The 21,894-nt window shown below is 41.1% G+C and overlaps 2 protein-coding genes across 3 annotated transcripts in view; one reads left to right on the top strand and one right to left on the bottom strand.

Annotated features, from left to right (window-relative positions):
- ppfia2 (PTPRF interacting protein alpha 2) overlaps window positions 1-10,098 on the top strand; it is a 43,094-nt gene extending 32,996 nt beyond the window's left edge. The window contains exons 21-29 of one of the 2 annotated variants that reach the window (XM_035672958.1): window positions 2,192-2,254; window positions 3,753-3,785; window positions 3,931-4,106; window positions 4,274-4,371; window positions 4,482-4,657; window positions 5,157-5,225; window positions 5,826-5,970; window positions 7,808-7,845; window positions 9,962-10,083. In XM_035672958.1, the coding sequence (XP_035528851.1) occupies window positions 2,192-2,254; window positions 3,753-3,785; window positions 3,931-4,106; window positions 4,274-4,371; window positions 4,482-4,657; window positions 5,157-5,225; window positions 5,826-5,970; window positions 7,808-7,845; window positions 9,962-9,973 (810 nt within the window). In that variant the 3' untranslated portion in view covers window positions 9,974-10,083. Of the gene's footprint in view, window positions 1-2,191; window positions 2,255-3,752; window positions 3,786-3,930; window positions 4,107-4,273; window positions 4,372-4,481; window positions 4,658-5,156; window positions 5,226-5,825; window positions 5,971-7,807; window positions 7,900-9,961 lie in introns of both variants that reach the window. The other variant, XM_035672966.1, reaches the window with a different exon arrangement.
- Window positions 10,099-11,270: 1,172 nt separating this feature from the next.
- Window positions 11,271-21,894, bottom strand: part of acss3 (acyl-CoA synthetase short chain family member 3) — a 33,170-nt gene continuing 22,546 nt past the window's right edge. The window contains exons 10-16 of the mRNA XM_035672978.1: window positions 14,925-15,020; window positions 14,557-14,620; window positions 13,293-13,374; window positions 12,835-12,957; window positions 12,646-12,745; window positions 12,325-12,500; window positions 11,271-11,717 (exon numbers count right to left, since the gene is read on the bottom strand). Coding sequence (XP_035528871.1) covers window positions 11,634-11,717; window positions 12,325-12,500; window positions 12,646-12,745; window positions 12,835-12,957; window positions 13,293-13,374; window positions 14,557-14,620; window positions 14,925-15,020 — 725 coding nt within the window. The 3' untranslated portion in view covers window positions 11,271-11,633. The remainder of the gene's footprint in view (window positions 11,718-12,324; window positions 12,501-12,645; window positions 12,746-12,834; window positions 12,958-13,292; window positions 13,375-14,556; window positions 14,621-14,924; window positions 15,021-21,894) is intronic.

Below are 21,894 nucleotides of genomic sequence, written 5' to 3'. Positions count from 1 at the left end.
ATAGTAAAATAAGAGAATGATACATAATTGAACTGATGATTCAATGATATACCAAACCCTCTCAGCTAAGAATATCATTAAAGTTTGTGTTTTTAGTCTCTAAACAATACAATCTGCATGCATGCCGCGGTCATAACTTATGCAGCTCTTGCACTTTTCTGTCTTCCCCTGAGTTTGTAAAATAACACTACAGTACTCCTTTATGCCCCCCCCCCCCATTCCCCCTTTACCTCACCCTCTCATCCACCACTTAGCTCCACTTCCACACCTCATGAAACTTTCATTACAGAGCATGCAACTTCATGCGTCCAATCACCAACTCCCCCAACTGTGGCGGGCCCTCCGCCTGTTGTCACACTTTAAACCCCCTACCACTTAACAGACGGGGTTAATTGACCTTGTAAATATGGTGGGACGTGTATGTTGAGCATAAAATTGAGAAAGGGGGAAAAAAATTATCATTTCCCCCTTTCTTATTCCCTTTCATTATCCCCCTCCACCATGCAGTAAAGGAGTCCTATACCTTTCACTGTCTCAGCCTTGTAGGGTTTTCCATAGTAGGGGACGTAGTTGAATCCAGCCATGCCGTGAATGGTCGCGATCAGTCAAGCCACGCTGGCACGCTAGAGGTAAAGTTGTACCTTGATGACATGTTGGAGGTGTGCTAGTCACAAACCATAGTAAGTTCCTGTCACCTGTTTGTACTATTCCTTCCTGCAATATTTAAAACGGATCTACTAACCAAATACTGTAAAATATGTCCATATGTGGTTGATTAGACCTGTTTTTATCGAAGAATACTGCTTATTCACAGTCAGTGGAAGGCTTTTAATGTGAAGCAGCAACAGCAGGTGAGATTCACTTTGCACGAGGAGTAAGTTGACACAGCCCCAACACGACTCGGTAAACAGTAAAATAAGGCTGATATGTGAATGTACAAACAGGAACACAGGAGACTACGGTAGCAGCTACAAAATTACAGAAAGCTGAACACAGAGAGGCTTTTAAAGTCCACAGCACAGACACACAGGAGTTTAGCTGGTGAGGGGTTGGGCGTCGTCAGTCCTGCCACCAAGCAGGACCACAGCGGCGTTGCGCGGCACTGCACGGCTATCCCCTGCTCCGTATGAGGCACTAGTGGAAATGTATGTCATCACGGTTTGGCATCGACTCAGGCCTATGGAAAAACCCTATTGGATTGTCCTTTTCTGGATCATGACAGCTTGACCTGCTGCTGTGACTGCAGAACAATCAATACACTACTACACTGACAGTAATGCATAAAAATGAACGCCAATTATGTTAGAATAAAGGGTCAGTTCACATAAATAATAATAAATCTAGTGTTTTGAAGCCATGTAGTTTTGGAGGTATCTGTACTGAGATTTCTGTGCCTGACACAATAAAATGGGGTCCACTGTCAACAGTTTTTATTAGAAAAACTTTCTACTAAAGAAGTGGTCCCAATTTAAAACTACTAGCATCATGTTCATAATGAACATCCATCTTTGAAATCTCAAAGATGGATGTCAAACTTAAAACCATTAATCACTTAATTGGTTGGTTGATCCACTGAATAGAAAGCAGTTATTTTAATAATCAATTCATGGTTAAAGTAATTTAGACATTTTAGGTAAAAATGCTGCTTTTCCTATGATAAATTGAATATCTTCTGAGTTTGGACTGAGGCTCTCTGATTTTTCATTAAATCAGATGAATCAATATTGAAAATAATTGTTAGCAACCTAAGCAGATAAAACCAAAACTGCATGATTAGATGGCACTAGAGATGTTTTCTGTAATTTGAGTGAACTGACGCTTTACCAGTAGAATATAGCTGGAGAGGGTCGAGTAATTTGGGGGTTATGTCTCTGTTGGTGTTAATGGTACTAATTTATTTGGTCTTCCTTGTTGTGCATGGTAACTGTCTGTTATTTGTGTCATTTGTACATGTTCTGTATGCCAAAACTGTGATGTTCTGTGTTTGCTCTGTGTTTGTGTTTTTGTCCTCTGCATATCGCCCTTCGACCCCTGGTGGGTTTGGGGGCCAGTTCATGATCTGACTGTGATGCTATAACACTATTGGCTTACAGTGGTGCTGCTCTTCTTCTTTAACACTGCTTGCCCCTCCTACCGGACCTCTACTACCAACCCTGCTGCTGCTCTGTCTCTTGGGCTCTGCCCCTTGTAGCCGTCAGGCAATGTATGGGTGACCCATGAGGAGATGGAGACCATGGCAGCCCCTTCCAAAACGGTCAGTCCCCTTGTGTCCTTTACCGTCACCCTTTTCTTTCTCTGTCAGTCATGTGTGTCTGGGTGTGGATATCGGAGGAAGAGAGTTCTGGGTGTTGACTGATGGAGAAGGCATGCATCATTTAACCCCGTTCCTGGTCTGTGCACCTCTTATTAACACTAATTTAGAAACTGGATTTTAGTCGAAGGAGCCTTCGTCAATGATGCTGGTCTTTAATTATATACAAGCTATGCATGTTTAGCCTGAAGCCTTGTTGTTGCTGATGATGGCTCAGTGAGGGCTTGAGTCGCTTTTCACTGCAGTTCAGACTGTTTATTCCTGTGATAGTGTGACTGAAACACCACACAAAACTAACTGGATAGTTATTTTCGCTTCCTGAAATTTGCACATCAGTGAGTCAGACTGATGAAGCTGGATGTGAAATGCAGCATTTGTATCCAAAAGAACTCTTTTATCTCATGCAGAACTAAAGACAGACTTCTAGAGATCTGATGTGCAGTGAGATTTGAAGCTCTACATCATTGTCAGACTGTTTCAAGCTCTGGGCGAGTATTTGTGGCCATGTGGTACGCAGGTTTTTCATTATGTGTCATAGAATAAAGGTGATAAATTGTGATCATCACATCACATTTTAATAAGTAGAATAAATAACTGGATTAACTCCATCAGTGCTTTCATACCATTGAAATACAAAATGTTAATTATTTCAGTTTCACAAGACTTACTCCATATATTGACTATTACCCCATAAAACATTGTTCCCAAAAGCAAGAATATATTCTACACATCACAACAGATGTGCTTTATCTCCTATCTGGCTTCAGGGCCTACACAGCTAAAAGCCAGTCTTAGACCATTATACCATACCAGCATGTTAGACCATTAGTATCCTTTTTCCAATCTAAATACAAACTGTCAGGACACATCAGGACACATCTCCCCCTGGAGAAAAAAATCACATGCCATTTAGATTTGAGCTTGCTCAGCAGTAACTCCCGCACCTTTTACCATGTCTTGAAAGCTAGCTAATAGTTCATGATTTGTCGAAATGTAGCAGAGGTTTGGCTTTCTCTTAGGTCACGGTTACACACGCACAAATGCATTGTCTGCCAAGGTGAACGCACACTTTCAACCACACACACTTCTTTGCTATTGGTTGAGGCTGTGACTTCGCCAAACGTGAACTCCCGGCAAAGCGCAGATGCAAATTCGAGCATGTGTGACCGTACACATGGATGTGGCAGCACAACAGGCAAACATAGCTTTGGGTAACAAAAAACATATTTAGCAGGACCTATTGACACTTAGTTGTAAGAGTGGCAAATAAAAAACAGCTACAGTAAATCATTATTAGCATTCAGTTGGGTTTAGCATTACTTGCCAGCTGCATTTAAGGGACATTTTGGGTGCAGCTGCAGGATTTGCTATAGAACAATCAGATGACAGTAGATCTTCATTTTCTCTCATAAGTACATTCTTTTCCTTGTGTTTCAATCAGAAGTCACAATCTGAAGAGGGGAGCTGGGCACAGGTAAGGAGAAACCCTGCTGCTGCTGTTTATTAGATTAAATGTCACATCCAATATGAAAACATATCCAGTAAAAGATCTGTCTCTTTTTTCTGAGGTTCTGAATGAACAGAAGGTAGAGTGTACTGACTTATGTCTTTTCTGTCAGACTCTAGCTTATGGTGACATGAACCATGAGTGGATAGGGAATGAGTGGCTGCCCAGTCTAGGACTACCTCAGTACCGCAGCTACTTCATGGAGTGCCTGGTGGACGCACGCATGCTGGACCACCTCACCAAGAAGGACCTGAGGGTGCACCTCAAAATGGTGGACAGCTTCCACAGGTACTGGACTCATCTTAGCGACCCCTATGTTGACCATCAGCAGAGAGAATTTGTAAAATGAATTCTTATAAAATAGTTCTACTTATTCATAATTTATTTTTTTATAGTTGTATACTTTTTTTTACTCCATCTCCTGACTGTGTATATGTGCGATTTTCTGACACCAGAACAAGTTTACAGTATGGAATCATGGGTCTGAAGAAGCTCAACTATGACAGGAAGGAACTGGAGAGACGCAGGGAGCACAGCCAGCATGAAATGAGAGGCAAGTGTAGCAAAATAAAACCATAATCAACGTCATAGTGAACCAAAGACAAGATGCTACAAATGAATAAAAGGAGTGAGCTTTAAGATGGGATTTCTGTATGTCTGCAGACGTACTGGTGTGGAGTAATGAGCGGGTCATCCGCTGGGTGCAGAGCATAGGCCTGAGAGACTACGCCAACATCCTGCTGGAAAGCGGTGTGCATGGAGCTCTGGTCGCCTTGGATGACAACTTTGACTACAGCAGTCTGGCGCTGCTCCTCCAGATCCCCAACCAAAACACTCAGGTACTCCAGCCACACAAACACAAACCACTAAAACTTTGCAAAGAAAATGTAAAGGTGTGTTGCCAAAAATGTTATGTCAACAACGTCTGGTCTAACTCTGAATATCACATCATAGTTTTCCACATTGGGTATGGAAACACCTCACTGTGAGGGGAATATTTGTAATCTTTTTAAGTTATTTTTTTTGGCATTGTGAAGCCAAATATAAAGGTGCTGAATATGGGCAAAAATATCATCTGTCACCACCTTCAGTCCAAAAGTAGAGGTACGTTGGTATCAGCCTTCAAAAAGCTGGTCGAATCTAAATCAGAACATGCAGATCTGCCAACTGTCACTCTGGCATGTTGCCCTGTGAATTTCCACTGCTCATCTCATCTATAATCAGGTAAAATGAATATGTAGCGCGAATAACGTAATGTGTCAGCTGCCTCTGATACCATTCCGCTAAAAATAGCTGGCCTTGTGCAAATTAGAATGTGTTTTGTTTTGTTTCCTGCAGGCACGTCAGATTCTGGAGCGAGAGTACAATAATCTGCTGGCGCTGGGCACCGACAGGAGACTGGATGAGGTGAGCTCAACTATTACCCAAAATAGTGACCTCATACTGCTATGAGGTGAAATGTAATGATAAACAAAGCTTGTTAGTCATTTCAGAGCACTTTCAACAATTACACCAAAATAAAGCTAAAAAATCGGGTTTCCTTTAGTGTGTAAATGAAGCTGCCACATCATTAATGCACAGAGAGCATAAAATGTGTATTTAAATGTCTCAGACTGACTGAATTTTCATAAATTTCTGAGCATGTGATCACAACACATCTATCCATGATTAAAGGGCCTTCACATCCTTTATTCTACACGTCCAGCCAGTATCACAGTTGTAAATAATTTTTGTCCAGTTTTAATTAAAGATGAATAAATTCAAAAATAATTTAGCTTCTCTCTTACAATACCATTTTTGGGTTTTGAAAACAGACATAGTAAACCCACAGTTAAATGTCAACAATACAAGTCTGCAAACTTGAAAGGGTTCAAAACATGCCAAGATGCTTTTTTTATTAGTGATTTTATTTAATTTTTTTGTGCTTTGAAGTTTTTTGCCTGTCATTCCTTCCAATAACAAAACTAAAGTGAATGTTATTATTCTGTCCATCTGTGCGACGACAAGGATTTCCATGGTCCGTCATGGAGGAGGCAGTTCCCGCCCCGAGACGTTCACGGTATAAGTATGATGCCCGGATCAGCAGAAACGCTCCCTGCTGGATTCCGTCTCACCACAACGTCTGGTCACTCCCGGAGACTGCCCCCCGAGGGTAAGTGCCTTATGCACCTTATCTCACACCTCTATTCGCCCATTGGCAGATTATTTTCTGAAAAGTGGCTTTCAAAGGCAAAGGTTAAACCCAAGCACCACACCTGAGCGCAGGAGTTGCTGCTCTTTGCTGTGTTGTGACCATGTCTCTTGTTCTCTCTGACTCTGTGACGGCTGCTCTGCAGTCCTCTATGAGGCGCTGGATGACAGTCCTGACGACATGTATTTGGATTGGTTTCAAGGTCAGCTATGCCCCTCTGAAGGTCCTGGGCTTGTTGGCCCTGCGTGTATTATTACTCTACATATACTCCCTCCTCTTCACACAGTCTGCCAACCACTGTCCTGCTGTTATCTCTCCTTTTCTTTGTGGTCTCTCACCCTTGCGCCTCTCTCTCTCTTGAATCTCTCTCTCTCTACTACTCTTAAATCTCTCTGCTATCCAGCTCCAAGGGTATTGTTTTGCAGAGTTGCAAAATAGTTCTTAAGTCACCCTGGTGGTAAAAGCTAGGGGGTCAAGTTATGGATTAGGACCCATGCTTGCTGTGTAACCCTTGAAGTTACAGCAATAAAGCAGCAAAACAAAAGGTGGCTGAGCGGTGCTATGTAAGTTGGCCTGAATCAGGAGGTTTACATAGGCAATAGTACGTCTTGGATGTCTCAAGAACTCAAACTGACAGTTTGTGTCATTCCTCATCCCTCTGGTGTTGAAGAGGACACTGGCTGAAATAGGCTTTCGTTGAAGGATAATTCTGGGTTATTACAACTTGGTTTTGTAGTTTTGGCCATCATTTCAATTTGTTCTGATAATGTTCTTTAAGTAGTTGCTGAGGTCTGGGAATGCAGCAACATATGTTCAACATACTCTGACTGGTTGTAAAGAATTTAAATGAGCAAATTATCTAGACTACTTCATTTAAATGCAAAACTGAAAGAAAACTCGGACAAAACTTAGTTTGGACAGAAATGTTTGGCTAACCAGCAGATCCATTCAAAAACTATATCTAGTACCAATTGGAACGATGGCCAAAACTGCTCAAATAAGATTTAAATTTGCAAAACATCAACTCAGGGCTTACTTGCTCACTCATTCTGGAGCTTTCAACTGTAGTACAGTCTTAATTAGTAGATTTAGTTTGCTCAGCTTGTCTCGGAACTGTACATGTTCAAACTTTCACTTTCAAAGTTTGAATACTCCACTATATGACAACTGAGCACACAAAATCTGCTGATAATGACAGTGATACAGACAAAAGCGCCTCATAAGTAAATAAGTGGTCCTTAAATTGATTCAACTTTTGTTTCCAGGTCAGGAATGAACAGTGAAGCTCAACATCCAATTTGTAACGACCTTGAAATTATCCTTTTAAAAGGATGCGGAGTGTATCAGCAACTGTGTCTTTACTAAATGCCACCAAAGTTGTTAATACATGACTGGAAATCATCCGTCTGCACTGGCCAGTGTTCTCCTCTAACAAGTTGTTCCCAGTGACACTGAAACAGCCTTCCTGTGTTCCTCTGTCTCTATTCTCTGTACTCCCTGGTCTGTGACGTCCACAATACACTCAAATCCTGTTGCTGGTGTTATCCACTCAAAATTAAAACTTCCTTTGAGTGCGTGATACATGGCTTTCTCCTCTGAGGGTGACTCTACAAGTAATCTCTGTTGTGTGAGGAAAGTGTTTTGCTTGTGATCTCACTCATACCGTGTAAAGGACATCTAATCTTGTGGCACATGTCTGTGGAGGAATGTTTCCTTCTCACTCTGGGTCCATCTGATAAAGAGAAAGCTTTAATATTTACACTCAAAGATCGTTCTCTCTTGCTGTCTCCCCCTACAGTCGGACCCTCTGCGGTGCAGCGGCTGGACAGCTCCACGGTGAGAACCTACTCCTGCTGAGGGGAGGAAGAGAGGCACCTTAAACTGTACCCTGTATGTAACACAACACAGATTCTAGCTCTGTCAAATACACAGCTTTCCTCAGAAGTACTTAAAAAAGATATTGGATAAAAGAGAAGAGGGCCAATTGTTTCCCAAGATAAGCGTGTTTGTCGCATCAGCTTGGCGAGCCACTGCTGTGTTTTTGCCAGGTAGTTGTGATAAGGTGATAAAAGACAGCAGGGCTAGCAGCCAGCCATGGTCTCATACGGACATCTTCCCTTTAATGTCTGTCCAAAAAATGATGAGTTAGACACGACCGAGCTTTAGAAATCTGCTTCAAATAAACGAGGAGTTCTGTACCTTACAAAGAGATTAGTTAACAAAGTTAGTTTACGTGATTATGATTGTTCGAGGCTCCTAAAAATAGTCCCTGTGAGACTTTACAGATTACAAAGTGAGCTTGCCCTAGTTTCCTTTCCAACTGTTTCCTTTGTACTGCCAGGTGCAGTGAAAAAGTGTAATTTCTCATAAGTACTTGTTTTGATTTTGATATCTGACTACGCCGTCTCTCTGCTTCACAATTGAAAAGGAAACCAGATGCAAAAGCAAGCTGCAAAGATAACAGTGAGTTCTGCTTTGGATGTTCAGCATGAAAAGTCCAGGTGGACATGAGACTGTCGACTGTGTACAAAATGACTTCCTTGTTAACCCATTCACTGCTCCCTATACAAACGGCATGGTTAACTGTACAGTGAGCAGTGAACTGAGATTTTAGACATTTCTAAATGGTCACATTGCATCATCACTGACAGTTGTATTACAGAGCATTGCATTTTAGGATTGTTAGCAGAGAATGGTGAATATGAAAGTCTTATTTGTAACAAGGTAAGGCACTGAACTTTTCTTACAACTTGAAATGTAGATTGTATTTACACAGAAAGTCAAATGACAAACCCCACTCAAAAATATTATTCAATTCAAATTCAAGTCTCAAACTTTACTTTAAAGAGCACCAGCCTGTTCTATCCCTAATCTATGCCAATAGAAAGAACATGCAAATGTGCATCTGACAGAGAAGCTATTTTGATACAAGATAACTTCAAAAATTCATCAAAATCTCTCACCATACACTTGCACAGTGACACAGGTCTGTAGGCTGCCATAGGTACATTTATTGGTTAAGGCATCTGGCTGCATTGAGCCCATTTTAAGTCCTGCACCAGTATCATTATTGTACTGTATTGTATTGTGCTGAGGTTAGAGGCACAGTAGACAGCTAATAATGATAAAATGCTGTGACTGCAGGGTTATCATATAAGATAAGAGTGTTAGGAAAATAAATAAAACAACAGCTAAGGGGAGAGATAAAGTGGAGTAAAAGCAGAGCAGAAGGGGTTCTATTCAGTGGGGAAAAGTGTGTGCAAGGTACACCTTCATAACCATAAATTTTATGTTTCCAAAGAATTTGCTCATCCCATTGAACACCCTGTGGGCTGTTTCTAATGCTTTCATCAGCTTATTTTTTTATAAGTACTCCCACGCAGCAAAAAAGACAGAATACAGTGCAAAGTTCAGGGAGAGCAAAGGGGTTGAATTCTGGTACAGTACATGTGCATAAGAAACTAAATCTGATTCTATTTAACTATTTGTTTACGGTTGTATTACGGACTCACCCTCAGCTGCTGACTGTATTTACAGTTTTCCACTGCTTCGAGACGTCGGCACCAAAAACAAATGCATATAAGATTTCCATAGAGGTACCCAAAAAAAAACTCTCTTCAGACTCCGATTTTTAAGATTATGTTTGCACAGGTATGTACTTAAACATATAGAAAATCACAGTATAGGGTTATAGGATGTAACTATACACACACCAAGGTGAAAATTTTGAATATGCAGTACGTGTTTCTGAAAATATGTGATCCATCTTGTTTAGGGATGCTGAAAGGAAGGTCAAAAATTACTTTACACATACTTCCAAAGTCACCTTTCCAGCTTCAAATCGTAATGAGCTGTGATTCAGTTTTTTTCCACCTTCTTTTTAGAAACCTCCCCAGTTTTGAGCTTTTCATACAACACCCCATTAAAAACTACTCATTCTGTTTTTCTTCAGGTACAGTTCTGAATGGAGATTAACTAGGGGAGCTGCTGGATAGGCCAACCTGCCGAGGAACAAACCATTCTGACGACATGCACTGCCAAGAAGCCCTGCTCTCTCTCCTCTCCTCTCTGACCCCCTTTCCCGACCCTCCTCCCCGCCCCCATAACGTGGGCACCAGATGCCGGTGCTAAACTGTCCTGCAGGCTACCCTGTTGTCACCATTTCTACCTTTTACATGTACAGTAACTTGTCAAAGCATAACGTACTGTGTATTTCTTCTACAGGAGATGTGTAGGTTATCTGTACATAAATATGCCATTTTTTAATATATACACACATCTATGTATAAAAAGATATTCAGAGTTTGTGCAAAAAAATGTCCCTGCCACCTCATTTAGTGGACCATAGATTAATATATGCTGCTCTTAAACTGTCTCCATATTACCCCCTCCCCTCTAGATCATTTTGTACATATGGTTTTATTTTTTCATTGTGCTGATGATGAACCTGTGCTGCACCATAGAGAGAGGAAGAGACTGGATGGATGTTGTGTGAAAATCTGCCCTCTAGTGGTGTACACAAACCACTCTGAGCCCCATTTCTGGCACCAACAAACTTCATAATCCTTTCTTATGGACTCGCTGTCATAAAAAGGAGCATTTTAAGAGGACACGTCGACGCACTGGAACGACATGACAAGCACTTTGATACAACCGCATCAACTCAATGGACTATTCAGTAGCCAAGGACAAACCAAGAGATGCCATCGCTCTCTGAAGTTGCACAAAAACTTCTTCTCAGAGAACAAAAGAAGCAGGACGTCGTTCATAGAACCTGTCACTTGTTGTACTGTATGTTTTGTCAGGCGATACATTAACACAAAAGGACAACTACACACTCAGCCAAGCTGGCCTTCTACCCAACTCCTCAGACACTATGTTAACAGAACAGTGGAAATAACTGAAAGACAGACTGCTTTAGCTCATAGTGTGTGCGTAGAGTGTATATGACCATGTTGAAGTGAGGTGACTTTTAATGACAAAAACCTGTTGCTTGCCGTGACTTACATTGGTGTAACTGTTAACTCTTTGTTTCTGTCAGAGTTTCCAGGGCAACCTATTGTACAGCCCTGTTATCTGTCTTTTAGTTATTTCTGACGGACGACTCCAACAAGTCTTACGCTTTTAATTTGTTTTTACATCTTCAATTTGCACGAACAATGAATCATTTTATTTTGTGTCCATTTTTTTAATTTATTCTTGTACTTTGGTCAAAACTAAGTGGTGAGCAAGCAAATTTTCATTGTCAATAAAAAAAACTACTGTCAGTGAACGAGTTGTCTTCATAAGGATTATAGCTTGATCGTCATTATGTCTACAGTACATGTACATTGCCTCTGTTTATTAATTATAAATGTGCCAAGCCTGTAGTGCAGTACAGGTTCACATTAGTATTCAGATTACATACAAATAGAGCGTTAATTTCACTGTTACAAATGGAAAAATGTACCCTTCTTCATAGAGTAAGTGGAGTCAATGTCTACCTCCAGCTTGACTTAGAAAAAGAATAATAATCATTAATTTTACTTCTACTTTTAGTTCACAGTTCATCCCCAGTGCTGCAAAAACTGCCTGGGGCCAAATTTATCCAACCTCAGTTTTTCTTTGTCTTCCAACAGATGAGTTCAGGATGCCCGAGGGCCCAGGACTTTTTCTACCTGCCGCTCGATGTCTTTGAACACTTCTGGGTCCTCGATGGTTGGAGTGATCTGTGGGGGAAAAAAGTTCCTTTAAAATTCTACTGGCAAAGCTAATTTAAAAACAATAAAATATTAACGTGGTAGAACCTGCTGATTAAAATGTAATTAAAGCAATTTTTGGACGATTAGCAAAGTCAGTTATGCTTAAATAATTGCACTCTACAATGCAGACATTGTTTAATTCTTTCATTCAGATAACTTTTTTCAGGTTTTATGGCTGTATCCATGGCAACCATGTATGTAAACAGAAAGTATGGTTTTCTCAGTTTGTCATCAGCTTCTCTCTTGAGGCCTTTAGCACCTGATCAGCAGAAAACTGAGTCAGTAACTATAAACAGATGAAATCTCAAATGAGCCCTCAGTTCTATTTAATGAGTGCGGGGCCTGCTAATGCAAAACCATTACTCAAATTCTGAATTGCAAAATGAGCTTTACAGTCTCCTGAGCGGCTGTAAATCTTTGCACAAGGGACGGAAAAAAGAAAGTAAGTGTAAACAATTTCCCCTTACCCATTTTATCCTGTTGTACCTAACTTTTAAATTAAAAGGGTTAAGGGTTACCTAAAATTAGAGAGGGGAATAATGCACAAAATATTTCCCTGAGAGTTGTGTCGTACCTTGTAGGGCTTGCTGTTGACCAGGTTGGCTAAAGAGGAGCGAGGGATCTTGCCAGAGCGTGTCTTAGGCAAACCTCGGACAAAAAGCACTTTCCTAAAGGCAGCCACTGGTCCAACGGTGTCTCTCACAAGCTTCACCATCTCATTTACGATCTCCTCTTCAGTTTTCTGCACACCTGAGACAGACAGCACATGTTCTTTTAATGCCATCTGGAATTTAACTTTGGATATGGTCTCCATTTTTTTGATACGGATACCCAAGGAGTTGTAACTTTTGTGACTACTTTACTACTGCTATACTATACATGTGTCATGCCTCACCATTTTTGAGTACACACAGGGCCAAGGGAACAACACCCTTCAGCGTGTCCTCTAGACCGACCACAGCACAGTCCCCGACTGCAGGATGCAGCAGCACTGACTGCAAAGCACACACATACATACATTAGAATATCACCAAGAAGAGTTCAGAAAATCTTTTTATCACCTTCTCTGTAATCGTTTTCCTACCTCCTCCAATGCCCCAGCAGATAGCCTGTGGCCGGCCACGTTGATGACATCATCAGACCGTGACATGATATAAAGGAAACCCTCCTCGTCCACAAAACCTGCATCCATGGTGTCATAGTAACCCTGAGGTGGAACAGCAAGGAATGACTACACTTTTTTTGTCATTAGGGGTTGTTTTTGTTGAGGTTTTGTTTCAATTCTTTCATTCAAACCTCACAATGGCTGCAAAAAGTGGTCCTGTAATGAAAGATATTACCACTAGAGGGCCACATTTTATCAAATACTCATCACCACCCACTCTACTACATTATTAATCCAGCATCATAAAAAGAAAATTGAACAGAACAAATACAAATGTTCTTGGATAAATTCAAGTTTTTCTCTCATTTCAATAAATCAGACAGCTGGGTTTCATGTCGATAAACATCGCAATGTAAGGAAATAATGACACATCTTACTGGAAACTTAGAGAAGTAGAGCTTCTTGAACAGATCACAGTTCTGCCACAGTGACAACGCTGCACCAGGTGGTAAAGGTAGCCTTGAGGAAAAAGATGTAAAAAAAATAATTTTAGCTCTATTCCAATATCTCTCTTTAACACTTTGCTTCTGAAATAAAAAAACAAAGATGACTCTACAAGTCAAATAAAAAAATACATTAAGCTTCAGATTTGGTTGAATGTCCTTTAAGATTTGAATCATTTTAAATTCAGTGAGCATTAAGAGCAGTCCATCCGATTTTACCTAATAAAACTACAATGATGTGTGAAGATGGATAACAGTCTAGAGACACAGCCAGACTCTGCTAGATTTAGCCTTGTCTGATACACACACAGACAGCAGATAGCAGAGCTCTGTCTCTCAGTCTTTGTTTATCCAGAGACTACCAGTAATCCCCCATCTTGACCAAGGTCTTGACCAGATGATCCCATTTCCCAAGTCTGAACCCTAAACATGCCTCTGCATAGATTCATTTCACTACAAGGAGAATATTCAAACACACCAGAAATCTCCTTCAGACTATGGCTGCCTGCTTCTCATATTAAGAGTCTGTCAAACTGGTGAGCCCTTCCTATGCATAAAATCTACACTGGAAATCATAAGATGTATAACAAAAGCAAAATAATATCTTGACAAACACAGTCCTTAGAAGCCATAACACATTATAACAACCTTACTCTGTAAATACTGAATATGATTTTATAAAGCTGTGTATATAGCTTTTGATCAAACAAAGGGGAACACAGACTTTCTGGCTACAATCAGGAAGTACAGCTGTTCCCGTCTGTTTACAGCTCTACCTGTCGTCATCCCTGGGTGCACTGTACATGTGAATTCCTTGGAAATCCCCCTTGTTTGGCGCCGAGTCAATACCAATAGTAGCAAAGAACAGGGGAATGGAGTTGGAGAGTGATAACAGATAGGTAGCAGACTGGAAGATAAGACAGCACAAAAGGCTGCTGGAGCTTTTGATGAAGTCCACTTTGCACAACAAGCTCTCTTACACAAACGGACACACGTTTTATTCTCCAACCCTGGCAACAGACTGGAGTGAGGTTCTTTGGAGTCGGATACAAGCTGCCTAACGGTGAACTATTAAGATTAATGACTAAAAGACTCATCCCAATGAACATTGAACAAGGCTTTGTTACATTTTAGATGTGTGTACATGTGTGAATGACTAAGCCACTCATATGGCTGTGAACATAACCACTCAGCTTACCTCACCACAATATTTCCCAGGGTTCTTGGCTCTACCTCCTGCATGTCATCATCGATCACTGTGACTAGTGGAAAGGGAGAAGCACGAAATTCATATTCAGAGGCGGTCATCACCTACTGGCAAACTGGAGCAGCAATACTATTAAATACTCTGCAGGGAATTGCAAGCAGTTGCTAAGTTTTATCCATTTCTGCTATAGTTTATCTGTATCTGTAATTGAGGGGCAGCAATTTTGACTTACATTAAAATAATGAAAGTAAAATGAAATTACAAAATATAGAAATACACTTAAAAGAAATGAGTAGGAATGGTTGGTTTGTGTTGTGTGTACTGTACCTGGAATGTGGATCGACAGTTCTGACTCTTACCATTGTAACCTGGAACAGGTTTGCCAGCCTGACCTGCAGGTGGCGTGAGTGAGTTCCCCAGCCCAATACATGAGGAGGTGATGGCAGAGCCAGTTTCTGATGAGAGAGACACAGAAAAAAGAGGTACATGAAGACTATGATCCGTGTGGGAGAGTAATAACATTTCAGTCAAAACACGAGCACTGGATCTGTGGTGTAACGCTACAGTTTTGACACAACCTCATGGTTGTCTGGCTTTTCTTCTCTCTATGCAAATGTTCAACCTAATGGTGGGCTGATCAAAATAGCATGTGTGGTTGCATTGCTTCTGTGAGAGGCATTAACCTACATAATAAAAAACTATGACAGCTCCTATGGGCTCTCCATGACTCTGCCAACCCACAGTGCTCCACTTACAGCAAAGACTTGCTTGTGTGTCAAAGCCCACCCAGAGAATGAGTAACAGAATCGATTCAGCTCAGTAAGCAAGATTACAGGAGAAATCACACAGCAGCAGAACAGCCCAAGCTCAGCATCTGTCTTCCATGTTACACAGAAATTTGAAAACACTTTACAGTCACTGGGTGGTCGTCGGTTTCTCTGCTTAATACAAAGATGCAGCCGAATGCTTCCATCTACCCGTCATGTTTTCCTCCCAAGCAAAGAGTTTATTTACCTCAGCCGGAGCTCAACTAACGTGCACACAACAGGTGATAGACAACACAAAATAACATTCAACACAATGGATTATTTTCTACTGTATATGTACATAATCTGCCTGTTTGCTTATGTTTTTCGACTATCTGTAGGATCATGCCATTTGCACAAATCAATCTTACAAACAGGACTCAGAGCTTCACTGGCTGTCCAATTAAACATTACATCAGACATGTGACTATGTTTCAGAAACAGTAAGCCCTTTGGCTTTTTGACACTAATAGCGTTAAAACAAGAGGCGGATAAATTATCTAATGTGCTGCCATTTATCTTCACTGACATGCAAATCTATGCACAAGCTGTTCCAAAAGGTAATCAGATATCATCGACCCTATAGGGACTGCATGCGGTGTAAATATGATGTTTTTGTCATGTATTGTTTTTGAGATATTGTGGCCACGAGTGTCATGGCATTTTCCCCTGTTAATATGCAGATTTATGCAGCAAGGTGCACTAAAACCGAATCAGATCAGTCATTGCACAGGGAGGGAAGTAAACAGTTTCAATCATGTACCCTCCTAAAATATGCAGTCAGCGGCTGTGCCGATGGCAGAAGTGACTTGTCTTCTGAGAGGGCAAAGGCGAATGGCAAAAGCTTCAAGCTAGCAGGCCAGCTATGCAAATGACAGCTCAGTCAATATGACAAAAAGGCATCTTAAGACTCCTCATTAAACCTTGAGGGAGAGCTAAGGCAACAGATGACTGGGGCTGGGTAACCAGGGTTACACAACTGTCAAATACAGACAGAAAGACTGAGCTGTAATGAGAAACGAGCCACCAAATTGGCTTAAAAACAAAGGGACAAAATGTTACATCTAGAATTAAAGGTGCTCTGTGGAGTTTTCTTGTAAGCAAGGTTTTTGTTTACATTCAGTGTTACTCAGCAAAATGCATTGTCCGTGTTTTTGAGGTCTAACAAACATGTTGAATGTAGGGCTGTAACGATATATTGCAAGACACTTAAATTGCAATATAAATATGTGAAGATTCGGTGAGATGAAATGAATTGTGATACTGCTTTAAAACATCAGAAGGCGCCATCTATTTTCCTACGTCATTCATGTCAGTAGCTGTGTATCAAGGTGTAAAGACATGGCCCGAAGAAAGTGAGGATTCACCATCCTGTTTAAAATCAGAGGTTATGGCAGCTTTTTGAACTTTTAGGGAAGCCCCTAAGTCAGAAAATGATAAGGGTAAAAACATAACAGACTATTTTCAGTTTCACTTTTACAAAGTAAAGGAAATATCATGCACACAGCCTTCCTAATAAAAAGAGAAAGGAGCAGGAGAAGATATAAGGGAAAATATATTATGCCCATTTTTATCTGAGAAACAAATTCAATTTTTTTTAGTCATAATTCATCTTCAATGTAATTTTGTTACAAAAAATCATATTGTGCATCCACTATGCTGAATTGTATCAAAGTTAGTTGAGTGTATTGTTACATCCCTAGTTGAATGCATGCCTTCCTTATAAAACACTTGCAAAACAAGCATTGTTAACATCCACATTTCTGGGTGCTTTGCTGCCAACAATCGATAAGTACCTATTCAACTACATGGGGATAGGTTTTAATTGTAATAAGATGAATGCAGTGTCATAATTTAGGATACAAAGCATGAGATCACAAGAGAGTCCTTTGGGCAAAATGAGAAGAAGGATGTCCAGATCATGAAGTATCTCTAAGGTAAGATATCTTAGGGAAGTATGGGACGTGAGGTCAACATGGACCAAGACAAAATCATTTCCAGCATCTGGTCAAGGTATCAGTTCTATCAATCAAACTGGATTTAGACTCCCTCTTATCTCTGCAACTCATCAAACAAGTGGAAACGGCTATAGACCTGCTTCCAACTTCGACACAGCAGGCTTCAAAGACATGAGCTCATGGGCAGGAGGCTTCTGTTGGTTGAGGAGGAGGGGGATTAAGTTATCAAATGAAGAGAGGGAGGAGAGTTGAACAAGTTACTCAACCGCAGTGGCCTCTGAACTGGCAACCACGTACTCCTCATTTATCAGTGGCAGGTTAGCCGCTCCCTGCAGGGTTCAAAGGCCGTCACTGTCAGCAGAGACAGCATTCAGCACAAATTATATAAAAAAAACAAAAAAAGTTTAGTCCCGCCCACCTGGTCAGAGAGCAAGGTCACGGCAGAATCATGACAGACCCCCAATCCTGCCCTTTGCTTTCCCCCCGGGTGTCTAGCAACGCACTGCAACATTTATGGCTATCATATAATATGAATGGAACTAGAGCAAAGGGGAAATACTGTAACCTTTTTTTAAGCTAACAAGTTTCATGGTGTGGGGTTTCTAGGTCAGTATTGATGCTTTTGGATTGATGTAAGTTTTAGGTAATACTTTTTTGTGGAAAAAAAAGGCAAGGCTCTATGACCTGGATGGACCTAGACGACTTTATCTTATCCATTTTAAGTAACGAGCCAATATTGGCAAACCGGTATATCGGTCTGACGCTGAAGGACGTCATAAGGGTCCTTTAAAAGCTCCTCTGAATTGCACGTCGATTAGGGCTCAACGCAACCACTGAACCGTGTCAGCTTGAGTGGAGTGTTTAAACTTGGCTGTTTACAGCAGGAGCCAGGGCTCGCTGGCGGTGATTCAGGCCCAGGGAGTAAATTCAAAACCCAAATGAAAAAAGACAATATAATTGGACCTTGACATTTTACAAGGCATACAGGAAGACAGCGAACGGGCAGTGCAGCTTTCAGGCAAGAAATCAAACCTTTACAAAGCAAAAGATCTCAATAACAATTAGTTGCATCACTAAAACATTTTGTCCTCACATTAACGTGAAAGATGGTAAGCTGAAAAGAACTTGTTTCTAGAGGCTGACTCAGATGTTTGCCAAGAACTCCGGTTCCTGCTTCAGCCCACAATATGGAGGCATAACAGATGCTAACACAGCAGTTTTTGTGCGTTTGCTACACCCGTGACTCAGAGGGAACATTTCTTAATTTTTTTTTCTTAAAACATCTCAAAGAAATTGTGCTTATCAGTTTATCAGCAGAGGTCAACAGAGGTTTGCAACAAATTCGAGAATTCGATTATTACTTCAACTTCACGCTACTGATGTAGAAATATTACTATATGACACCCTCAGCACTACACTATGATCTCCCCAAGGAAATAACTCACCAGTATGTAGCATGAAAATCTGTCCAAACTGTGTCTATTTAAGGATCAAGACGAAAACTTCCTTGAGGTGAAACAGAGAAAATACTTCCACTACTACTATTCTGGTCACATTGTGCTTAGGAGATTAAATATGCCGGGTAAGAAAGGTAGACAGCACAGGCTGAGACAGGTGAGTGAACGCTACAGGGGAGTGAAAAGGACTGAAAACATCGTCTGTGGGCTTGAGTCGATCACACACACACACACACACTCTCAAGCTGTGTGGTTGTCTGTCTGCTTGTCTGACTGACTGGTTGAGAGTCTTTGCTACACACACACAAAAATCCACCTTGGTATCAGTCTTTTTCTTTTCTTTTGCTCCTTCTCGCTCCCTAGCGCTCTCTTTGCCTCTATACACAAACAAATCAATCTTCCTTCGACCTGTTGGAGATGAGCTTGGCCAGTGAGAGGCATTCTGAGTGTGATGAATGGGTTGAGGGAGGGTGGAAGGGTTGTTGGAGGATGCATTGGAAGAGCGCAATGGGCAATACGGTGGCGCCTTTTCAGCTGAGAAGGTGCTATTGAACAGCCGTGCTCATTACTAGTAGCTTCTCTGATCCTCCATTCTTTTCTCTGCAACTCCTCGACCACTCGACTTCTTTCTACAACAGATGAAATACCTGTGTTCTCGTCAAAGGATGTAACCCTGCCCTTCCACTCCTACACACCAACTTAAGCATAAAACCAACTGGTGCTGAACACAGGGTCAATAGGGTGTGGATGGGATTGACTACATCATGACTACATTATGACACATTATGACACATTATGGAACCTGAAAAGGGAGGAGAGAGAGGCACAGTTGTAACTCGAGTGTTTTGCAATATGTGCTGAAATGTTGATTCACAGAAATAAAAAGAAAAAGATTGCATCATTCATGAGTGTGCCTTGCTATGCCTACCACATTTCAATTCTAATGTGCTGAGCCACGGGCCAAAATACAATTGAAAATGTGTAACTGTCCAAATATTTATAAATAAGTATATAAGGAATTTGAATGTTGCTGCTCCACTGAAACATTTAAATTAGTGTCAGGTGAATGGTGCTGCTTTGCTTGCACCTGCTACCTGATGGCAGGTTTGTAAATCCCTCTCCTAATTGGGCTTCTGTATTAATGTTCACCTTGAATAACAGACCAAATGCAAAGCACAAGCAAAAGTTAGAAATGGCATTGAGTGCTTTAGCTTGTCAGAGATATTTTGCTTCTTGGTGGGCGAGCACTGAAGCTAAATCTTACCTACCAGTATAACACACAAACAAACTTAAATGTGTGGGTGAAAGCACTCATTACTTAACGTGTGATGCGTAAACAACATCCGTGTCAGAAATAGCCATGGGCCTCGCTTTCTGTACATCATACATATGCACAGCAGTGCTCATAGTTGGCCTGGTGATGCGTGGTTGCTGGGGTAACTCCGGGGCTAAACATGAGATGGTCGACCCAAGGTCATTTGAAAAGACGGTGTGGTGTAGGAGGATGAGAGGATGAGAGGATGAGAACAGATACAGTGAGAATAGATAGACAGATAGAAGCTGCTGGGCTTGTACTGTACTGTAAAAAGTTTTGTTCTTTTGTTTTTCTTCTATAATACATGTTTCAATTTCGCTTTCTTCAGACAAAAACAAGAATCCATCTACCTCATATAGAATGGTAGTCAAAGGGAAACACTACGAACATCTGAAACAGGTAATCATAAATAATACCTTTGCAGCATAGTAGAGAAATGCACATACCGATACAAAACATGTCTAGCTTCAAGACGGGCGAGCATGGTGTTGTGTTATTTCCCTGCTTTTTTTGTCTAAGAATGTGGGTCAAAGAATGACTGACGACCAAATCTTACTACAAACCTGTGGGATTAGTTCTGCTAGGAGTCTGTGTTAAACAATGCAACTTAACAACAGCTCGGGCTAAGACCATCAATGACTGTTTGCTGAGGAGCCAAACACTAAAGGAAACACAAGGGTTGGTTAGCCAAGCCATTCTGATTGGACTGAATAATAAAATGAAGACAAATAACAAGTGAACAAAAGTAAAAAGAGAGAAGAGAGAAAGTAAAGTGTGTGGGGAATCAGAGTAGGTTGCAACTGCAAAAGGTTGGTGATGCTGCCCACCAAAGAAAGGCATGAAAGCAAGATGAGCAATCACATAGAACGCGTGCACACGTGCACACACACACACACACACACACGCACGCACCTAATGTGCTCTCGCATTTACAATTCGGACTCTTCAAGGGATAATTTCATTCCATCAGCTAAAAACATTGCCTCCCTTATCACTTTTCAGACAGCTCGGCTCGTTTGTTCAGAGCTAAGTTTATGCATACAAATTCACTACTTAACTTGCTAATGAAAGACCCCCGTCTTGTGCCTTAGAAACCTCTGCAGACAAATGCTACAATGGCTTGGAATGAATGCCAGACGAATTCCCAGGTTGGAGAGCTGATGACAACAGCCCCCAGTAAACAACGAGGTAACACAAACGTGGCACCTCGGCTCTTGGAGATGTAATTACAGGATCCGCGGCATCTGTGCTACTGTCTCCGCAGCAATGTAATGAGACCAAGAAAGCGACAGCATCGTTTTGGTGCTTGGTGTTGAATGACATGAAGCACAAAGCCAAGGCTCCAATGCATCTCCCAAAGCTGGGCAACAGAACACAAAGGTTACATGACTCAGGAGCAATTTTACTGAAATGAAATGTATTCTGATTTGTTTTTTTAAAAGGAGAAGCTGAGGGACTGGGATATGTGGAGAAAAGTCCTGGGAAAGAATACCAATAAGGTGAGGGGAAAAAATGGGTGGTCTTTTTTTTATTATTGTAGTTCATACATTTAAAACAGCAAATATGCACTATAGGTAACTGAAATGTACATTTAAAATAAAGGGTTGTCAACAAGTTTCACCAGGAAGGCTAACAATTAAACTTAAGGTAGTTTAGGTTAAGGCACAAAATCATCTTGAAGAAGGCTTCAAGAGGAACTACTGGCACCTACGGCATGAGCTATGGGTATGGTAAAAGTTGTGTTTGACGACGTGTGTGAGAAGTGACTGTTGGCAGCTGCTAAAGAGGTTAGC

Source organism: Morone saxatilis, unplaced genomic scaffold, assembly GCF_004916995.1.
Source record: "Morone saxatilis isolate NCDOM2014 unplaced genomic scaffold, NCSU_SB_2.0 Contig10, whole genome shotgun sequence".
NCBI classification, from domain to species: Eukaryota; Metazoa; Chordata; class Actinopteri; family Moronidae; genus Morone; species Morone saxatilis.
This window is presented reverse-complemented; position numbering and strand designations above follow the sequence as displayed.